The 8,907-nt window shown below is 44.7% G+C and overlaps 1 protein-coding gene across 1 annotated transcript in view; it reads left to right on the plus strand.

Moving 5' to 3' along the window:
* EXOC4 (exocyst complex component 4) overlaps window positions 1-8,428 on the plus strand; it is a gene marked incomplete at its 5' end in the record, with an annotated part of 32,315 nt that extends 23,887 nt beyond the window's left edge. The window contains 2 exons of the mRNA XM_008946538.1: window positions 249-358; window positions 8,181-8,428. Of these exons, the coding sequence (XP_008944786.1) occupies window positions 249-358; window positions 8,181-8,428 (358 nt within the window). The remainder of the gene's footprint in view (window positions 1-248; window positions 359-8,180) is intronic.
* Between the last annotated feature and the right edge of the window lie 479 nt (window positions 8,429-8,907).

The following is an 8,907-nucleotide window of genomic DNA, read 5'->3' on the forward strand; positions in this document are numbered from 1 at the left end:
GCGTGTAGGTGTGCACAGAACAGGAGTGGGGAGGGGAGGGAAAAGGGTGGAGGTTCTAGTGAGAACTGGAGAAGCTTGAAGGATGAAGCTGTTGACAGAATTACATTTAGGTTTTGTAAACCTCTTGTATCAAAACTGGGTTGTGCATCTATTGCTTAGGCTTATGAATTTGAGGAAGAAAGGGATTATTTATTGTGAACTAAGATAGTAAATAACAGTCAACTTCTTGAATTCTTTCCCTCCCACAGTTCACTTGTGAAAGATGCTTCTCCTGTTCCTCTTATGGATGTTACTAACTTGTCTACACCTCGAAAGTTCCTTGAGACTTCCCAGTTCAGTACTCCTGGGAGCTCCAGCAGTGAGTATTTGTCATATGCATTCCTCAGAACATTTATTGGTAGATTAATTTGTAGAGCAGGGCCTGTTGTGACAGGACAAGGTGGTTTGAAACTCAAAGAGGGAGATTTAGAGTGAATGAAGACGTGTTTTACTCTGAGGGTGTTGAGCCCCTGTCCCAGGCTGCCCAGAGAGGTGGTCACTGCCCCATCCCTGGCACCATCCCAGGGGAGGTTGAGGGCTCTGAGCAACCTGCTCTAGTTGGGGCTGTCCCTGCTCCCTGCAGGGGGTTGGACTGGATGGCCTTGAAAGGTCCCATCCAACTCAAACCAGTCTGTGATTCTATATGTAGATGTTGCAGAAGGTTTCTTGTGGTGTTGGAGCCAAGAGGTCAAAGCTTTTCCTGGTGGGAACTTGGTAACTTGGACTAAAGTTCTGTCTACAGACAGGAATAATGGGTGGTGATCTTTGTATTCCTGTTACTACAGCAAACACTGAGCAAAACACTTGGTTTTCATTGGAGCTTTTGTGTGAGGCTTTGGAATTGCTGCACAGATGGGAATGAATCCTGGTGTTCTTTCAGTAGATTAATAAGTGGGGTCATCCTTGTTTAAAAAGAGTGGCACAGAAGTGACCTACATCTCTCCCCCTGCTTCCTTTCAGAACTTGACTGTTTTAGTACTCCTCAAATGCAGAGAATCTTCCCTTCTCTTCTCCTTAGTTCTTTTCTCCTTATTTATGTCTGCTTGCTTCTGGTTTTTCTCGTCATGCTTCCCTCCTAGACTCTTCCAGTTGACCATCCTTATCTTTTGCTCTTGTAGGGCTTTCAGTTCTTTGGCCCTGCTCCTGTAGGGCTGGTTAGTCTCTCAGTGCCTGAGGTGACATTTCTGCAGAGTGGGGATTTGTCAGGAGTCACTTGTGATGTGCCAATACAAACATTCAGAGCTGGGAACTGCAGCTTGAGCTTGGAAACCTGGAAGAGAAGAACTGTGTGAAACTTCAGGGCTGGGGGGGAGCCCTTAAGAACTCCTGTTATTTCCCCTTGTGAGCAGTAAGAACTCCAGTTTCTTGCTAAAGATCACATGATTTTGGGGAGCTGAGGAGATAAACCACAAAAAAAACTGAATCTCAAACCTGTTTCCTTCTCCTTTTCCACCTAAAATTTTAGTCCTCTCTGGAGTTAGAGTTGATGGGGATCTACCATGACACCTTCTGCTGGGGAGTAGATATCAGGAGGTGCAGCTATTGAAAAATGGAAATCCTGTCCTCCTCTCAGGACCTTTAGTGTCTTCCTTAGTAGATTCTTTTTTATTGCTAGTGTTATATGACTATTACATATGCTCTGAAAAGAGTTTTGTTGACACTTGTCATCTTTACAGACTTACAGACCCTAGCCAATGGTCATCACATCTGAGCTTGGTAAGAGGTTTGTTCCTATCCAAAGCTGGGCAAGAAGTTTTAGCTGCTGCCAGTGTAAACCTGTTTGTAAAGATAAATGCTTATGGAGTGTTTGTGCTGGACTAGTGCAGTTCTGCCTGTAAAGCCAAGTCCCAAGCACTGTGCTTCTGCAGAGCCTTGGGCCTGGTGACCACTGAGCCTTGTGTGTACCACCCTTCTCCTTCAGCAGGGGCCAGTTCAAGTTTACTGCACTGATTTTCATACAATCCCAGCTTGGAAGAGACCCCAAGGATGATCTGATCCAACCCTGGCCCAGCTCCTGTCTCCTGCCCCCCTGGAGCAGGGGGGTGGGATGAGATGATCTCCAGAGGTCCCTTCCAACCCCACCACACTGGGGTTCTGTGGGGTTCTGTCAGAAAATGGCATTGCTCCTTTCACTCCAGATGCCTGGGAACAAAGCTCTGGTGGCTTCATCCCCAGCTCCAGTAAATCAGTATAGGTCAGTAGAGAATGTGAATCCTAAAAATTCTCATTTCTACAGATCTTTTCTTGCTCTTTGTGCCCAATACACCAGAAAATCTCTTACCTGGCTCTTCCTTAGACTTGGTACCATTCCCTGGAGTGCTGGGTGAGTGTCCCTCAGGCTGGGACAGATGTAGATGATAATGGAAAACATTTGATCAGCATAATGTATGCAGATGGTTTTCCTTCAAGTGCACAATGTACTTATGTATATTTTTTCCAAGTAATTTTATTTAAAAGTAGCCTTTTCCAGGACTGAGGAACTACCAGAGAATTTGAAACTTATGTGTGTGCATAACAAAAGCTGTTTCTGCCTGTAGTCACTTAAGTTCTTTGGCTTTTTGTTGATGAAACAAAAGTGGCTGTGCATATTAATGAGTGTCCTTATAAAGACTGACTCATTCAATCCAACTCAACAATGATGCCAAAATTTGGAGTCCTTTCTGCCTTTGCTTCCCCAAGGAGATGTTACCTTGTCCTGCAGCATCTTTATAAGGAAATTAAAGCTGTTCCTGCCACGTTGAATATCAACAAAACCTTCAGTGGTGTTCACCTGAGGATTGTAGATACGACTGTTCCCCAGTAACCTTTTCCCTTCATGCCAGCTCAGAGAAATTAAATTATATTCCTTTGCTTGAACCTTCTGTACTCTTCAGAGTGTTTGTGAAGGTCCCTGCATTGCCAGGCTCTCCCTGGAACTAGAAAATGTGCTCACCCAGCACACAGCAAACCCAAGAGTGTCCTTTTCCCCCCCAAAAATTCCTGAGAATACTTTGTAGAAAGCTGACAAAGATGAGCCAGGGTGGTGACAATGTTATCCATGGCATATGCAAATTTTATGCTAAACAGATAATATACTTCAGGACACAGCTCTAAGAGGAAATTGTAGCTTCTCCATCCAAGCAGGGTGTGGTGGCTTCTGTGTTCATCTAGTTGCTGCTCCTGGCTCTGTTTCTTCAAGAGCACAAATACTTCTGTGTAGGTGAAAACGTGTAGAGAGACCTGTGAGCTTGGCCCTGCAAAACACCTGCAGGAGCCAGAGCTTCAGGGTCCAATTTGAAAGGCCATTGAGACTTTCTCTTCCTTGTCACAGTTGCTGCCACTTCAAATATGCTCCACGAATACTTAAAAGATTTTTTTTTTTTTCCCCTATTAACCTCACCTGAGGAACTGACACCAGCTGGGTGATTTTTCTCCCTCATTTTCACTAAAAGTTAAATGATCCCCTCAGTGAAGCAGAGTTTTCCTGTTTTAACTGCTTCCCATTTGCACAAATCCAACTGAGGGCTTGATCAGAAGCTGGTGGGGATTCAGCAGTGAGTCTGATTCTCCCCTGCTGTCATCAAACTCTGCTTTTCATGCAGCTCTGTGTTCTTATCTCAGGGTAAATTTTTTCACCTAGGATCTTTAAGAAGTTAATTCCTGCAGTTGAAGAAGGCTTTGCAACTAAATAAACATGAAAAGCCTCTCAGGTGACTTTTTGTGGGTCTCTTTTTGCAGGACCATGATTTTTCTCACTAGTGGTTGGTGTTCTGACTTGATGCTAAGCACTGATGTCTGTAATCTGGGGAAGGAAAGGGAAAAATGGAGGTTTTTAGATCCATATGGTGAAAGCCAACAGAGCTTAGTCACTCTTCCTTCATTAGATGTTCTTACACCTGGTCCCAATTTAAGGTATTTGACTACTGTGCACTTAAGATTTGATTTAGAGGCTCAGTTTTTATGCTTGCAGAAGGATTTTGAGCGTGGCTTAGAGTTGCTTTGTGCAGTTCTCTAAGCATGAAATGTTGTTCCAGTGGATTTGAAAGAGTGGCCTTGTCAAATTAAAATGCCACTGTTTTTGAAAGACTAACATTCTTACAGCTGTCTCTGGGACTGTGTGAACAACACTTCCAGAAAGAGGAGATTTGCCTTGAGGCTCTGAGGTTATTGATCTCCCAGACCCATTTTCTTCTGAGCTTGGTAGTCAGGCAGAGGAGGAAATGAATAAAATCTTTACAGGACCCATTTCTAAAATAACTGTCCATTTATTGCTTATTGTCTCCATTCAATGATCAGAAGAAGGATTCAGCACCAGAAATCAGCAGGTGATGTTTCTTCAAATCTGAAATGATGCCTTTAGGGCACGATGAACTTCCATCCCTTTCTCTAGAAGGATTGAAAGCAGAAAGGGCATAATCAGAAAGGACATAAATCATGGGAAATAGTGCATTAAATTTACTAGTTGCCATCAAAGCACACAGCTAATGAAATTTTCTGTAATGAGCAGCAGCAAATCCTGACCATTCATTGGAATGAAAAACAAGACCCACGAGTCTTTTCTTCAGCTGCTTTGCCTAAGTGAGTTATCAACACTGGCTCTGCTGGGCATCAGCCCAGAGCTGTTAAAGTGCCTCTTGCAGCAGGTTTCTTTGCTGGGAAATGGCAGAACTGTACAAATGAGTGATGAAAAACTGAAAGTGGCTGGGTAGTTCTTCAGAGGATGTGGCAAAATCATCTTTCTTTTAGGTTGTTGTGTCTTGGGAGGCTTTTGAGAAACCATATTTCAATGTTGGGCTTCATAAGTGATATTTAGAGTTCATTAGAATAAGAAAATTATCAGGAGTAGTCAGTGTAGCTTCACCCAGGGCTTGACTACCTTGATAAACTTGGACAAAACATCTAGGCTGGTAGCCCAGAGGAGAGCAGTGAATGTCCACCTGATGATCTTCAGCAAGGGTTTTTGATGCTGTCTTCCACAAGATCCCAGTAGAGAGGTACAAGCTGGATGAGCAGCCAGTGAGGTGGACCCAAACTGGCTGAATAGGGGGGTGATGAGTGGCACAAAGTCTGCTTGGAGGCTGCTCACTGGTGGCACAGCTGGCAGTCCTACTAGGGTGAGTCCTGCTCAACGTTTTCATTGCTGGAAAAGCCTTGACCAGGCTCCACTCAAATCAAGTGTTTCTCTTGGCTTGCATGGGGCTATGTGCAAGAGCTGATATAGCTGAGGTGGGACAATAAAGCAGCACGTGGAAGTTGTCTTGTAGTTTAAAAATGCCAGTTGAAGTTTAAAGGCTTCACTGGGGTGGTGTAGGGCAACTGTAATAATTGAAATTTTAAAATATTTATTAGCTGACATCACATTTCATTTATACTCTGGAGGAGGGTGGAGAATTTACTTCTTGGTATTACTGAAGAAATCCATGGAGTTCTTCTCTGGTGTTTTCTACCTGTCTTTTTTTTTTAATATAGGGAAGCTGATTTTAATGAAAATAGGATATTTTTTGCCCCCTTCTCTCTTCTTTGATGAAACACAAGGGAGACAAGATTAAATCCAATCAAATCTGAAGATCAGGCCCACAATTTAGAGTGATTCTCTAAAAATAGTTGCAAACTTCCATAGGATAATTCACTTTTTCAAGGCTTTTCTATATAAAGCCAAGTGCTTATGGCATGAAGGATGAACGTGCAGGAGACATGGTCCCTGCTTTGTTATCAAAAGGCCAGATCTAACCAAACTTAGATTCCAGTGTTTTGCTACTACCTATTGAACTATTGGCTTTGCTGTTGTTTGTAAGAGCTGTAAATGGTTGTCCTGACTGTTTGAGGGTGAGTTTGCTGCCTTGAGTCCTCTGAAATGCTGTCCTCACCTCTGGATGCAGCAGCATTTCCTCCCTCTTGGCTCTTTGTTGGGGGATACTAAGAAGAATCTACAGCCTGCTTACAAAGGGGCTGCAGTAGGAGGAGAATCCCTCCTCTCAAAGGCTGGTTAGGGTGTGGAATCTTGGCACTGAGCTCTGAGGAACGAGATATTTGGGTTTTTGTGAAAAGCAACAAGTTAAAACCTTTCTTCCTCTAGTCTCTCCAGGGCTGTCTTTCCACAGCTCGTGCTCCACAGAGCTCCTCTGCTGTGGTGGTGCCCAGCACACTGTGGGTTTCTGAGACTAACAAGCAGCATTGACCAAGCCTGTGTCCACCCAAAGTGCTCAGCAGCCTCTTGGGCTGGGAGCTGTGGGGTGGATGAGAGCTTGGAGCATTATCCTGTGTGCAGTCAGTTAACTCCTAACTGGTACTAGTGCTTGTGTGTGTTTGAAGTGTCTCCTGTGTTCTCCTTTCTTTTTAAATCAGTGTATTCTGGATGTTTCTAGGTGTTTGTCTAAGGTAATGCCCCAATTATGTGTTTAAATAGATTTTAATTGGAAAAAAGAAGTGTCTAAGTGATTAACAAAGGGACTGTTTGATCTCCCTGATGTCAGCACCCATCCCAATGGAGGATAACCTCACAGGACCCCTTCTCACCTCACTCCCCCCTGCCAGCCTGGCTGGTGCTCTACCTTCAAGTGCAGGAGTGTGTGAGTTTGAGCTGGAGGTGGGATTACACTGCTGGCAAGAAGCAGCCTCTGCTGTGGAGCCTGGTGCAAGCTGCTCAAATAATTCTCTTCATTGTGATGCTGTTTATACAGTGGCACCAAATAGGTTTTTGGGGACATTTTCTTGATCTTGTGCTAACTTAGGCAGTGCTGCTGCTCTTCTGCTCAGTGCTGTATCTCTAGACAGCTACATGGCTCTGTACTGCATGTCACATGCCACTTTTCAGTTCTGCCATGTCATTTAAATCCTTCTGGTGGATCTTTTGACATTTGTTTAGGTTCTTGGAAAAGGTTTGACTTAAGTAAAAAATCTGTTGAGCACTAGAAAGCACTGGAGTCATCTGTCATCAGACAGCTCTCATCAGAGCTCAGTCCCAGGATGATGGCAGAGCTGTTGGGTTTGAATTTGGGGACCTGGGGTGGTGGGTGGCCCCACGGCAGCCACAGCCCTGCCATGTCAAAAGATCCACCAGAAGGATTTAAATGACATTTGTTTAGGTTCTTAGAAAAGGTTTGACTTAAGTAAAAAAAATCTGTTGAGCACTAGAAAGCACCGGAGTCATCTGTCATCAGACAGCTCTCATCAGAGCTCAGTCCCAGGATGATGGCAGAGCTGTTGGGTTTGAATTTGGGGACCTGGGGTGGTGGGTGGCACCACTGCAGCCACAGCCCTTGCTGCTGTTTGTCCCCTGCCCCTCCAGCTGCTAGTGAGCCGTGCGACTGCCCTCCAGGATGCTCCTTCAAGTGTGCCTTGAGGCCTCTTGCTTCACCTAAGTGTTTGAATACGTGTCTTAAATGTCTCCCCCAGCCTTTACTAGAGGTGCTGCTGTTGTTTCTGGGTGTTACCTGAACATCAAGGACTGTTCCTTCATGAACACACTTCAGCATAGGATGTTCTGATCCCTGTCGCTTGGCAACGGAATTTCTCCCTCTGCAAGCCCTGTTCCTTCAGGAGGGCTGTATCCACAGCCTCCTCCCTAACTCCTCTCACTTCTCCTTTCCAGCAGCCTTGCTGAAGGATGGGAGTAACTTCACCAGCCCCTTGACAGGTGTAATAAAGCAGCAGCCTGGGATAACATCAAACAACCTTCGCTTTGGCAGCGCAAACTTCGCCGAGTTCATCAGAACTCTGTTAAGCTTGATACTGTTTGTATTGAAAATTCCTCTCTTGTGAAGAATTTAATGAAGGGAAACAGCTGGGTTAGAAATTTAGGGCTTTTACCTCTTTGAAACTCATTCAAGGCGTTTGCAGTGATCTAATACCTTCTCATTTATGAATGTCTTAATTACACCAGACTTGCTCTGTTTCTTAACAGGGCTCACACCATGATCTCTGTTGCTCCATCAGCCAAATGTGCAGGCTGTTGTCTTTATAGGGAAGGCCCCAAGCAAACAGAAATATCCCCTGCCTCCCCCAGAATCAGAGTGCTGCTGGTTTCCTCCTGCAGTTTTTGGTTGCTGAAAGTGGTGGGAGTTGTGTGAAGGCCCAGGAGACGCCACGCTTCGTCTGTGCAGTGCTAAGTGTTGGTTTTAGTCCTTTAAATCTCAGCTGATGTCTTTTCAAATCTCTTCCAGTGCGAGAAACAAGCCTTCTGGAGATCAAAGAAGATACAGACCTGGATCCAGAGGAGAACAGCACTGTCTTCATGGGCATACTCATCAAAGGGCTGGCCAAGCTGAAAAAAATCCCCGAAACGGTGAAAGCCATCCAGGATCGCTTGGAGCAAGAGCTCAAGCAGATTGTTAAGAGGTCCACAACCCAGGTGGCAGACAATGGTTACCAGAGAGGGGAGAATCTTTCCCAGGAAAATCAGCCTAGGTAAGGATATTTCAAGCTCTGAACCTCGATGGCTGCAAAAAGAAGTGTGGAGAAGGGTGTCGTGTCTGCTAAAGGCCATTTGAAGGGATGACAGTAATGGTTATGCTGGAGCATTGTTAGGAAATGATAAAATATTCAGAAGTGGCCAGGTCTGACAGAAAAGCTGGTGTGCCTTGGAACACCCCAAAGGCTTGGGAATAAAGAAATGGATTCAGAAAGGGCAGGCAGTGTTGCTTCTCAGCTAAGGGTGTAGGGAGGCGAGCTGCTTTCTTCTGTGCTTGGCCCTAGAAGAGAACTTTTTGGCTAAACAGGTGCTTAAAAAGCAGGTCTGAAGGTGGAAGCACAGCAGAATCCAGCACTATTTAACAACCAAGAGCTGCATTATGTGAAGTACTTGATGTTATGGATTTTTTAACCTAACCTTTTGATTTAAGCAGCTTTACAGCAGATGGGATTGAAATGCTGTCTCGGGTTGCTGGTATG

Source organism: Merops nubicus, unplaced genomic scaffold (genome assembly GCF_000691845.1).
Source record: "Merops nubicus isolate BGI_N331 unplaced genomic scaffold, ASM69184v1 scaffold18298, whole genome shotgun sequence".
Taxonomy (NCBI): Eukaryota; Metazoa; Chordata; class Aves; order Coraciiformes; family Meropidae; genus Merops; species Merops nubicus.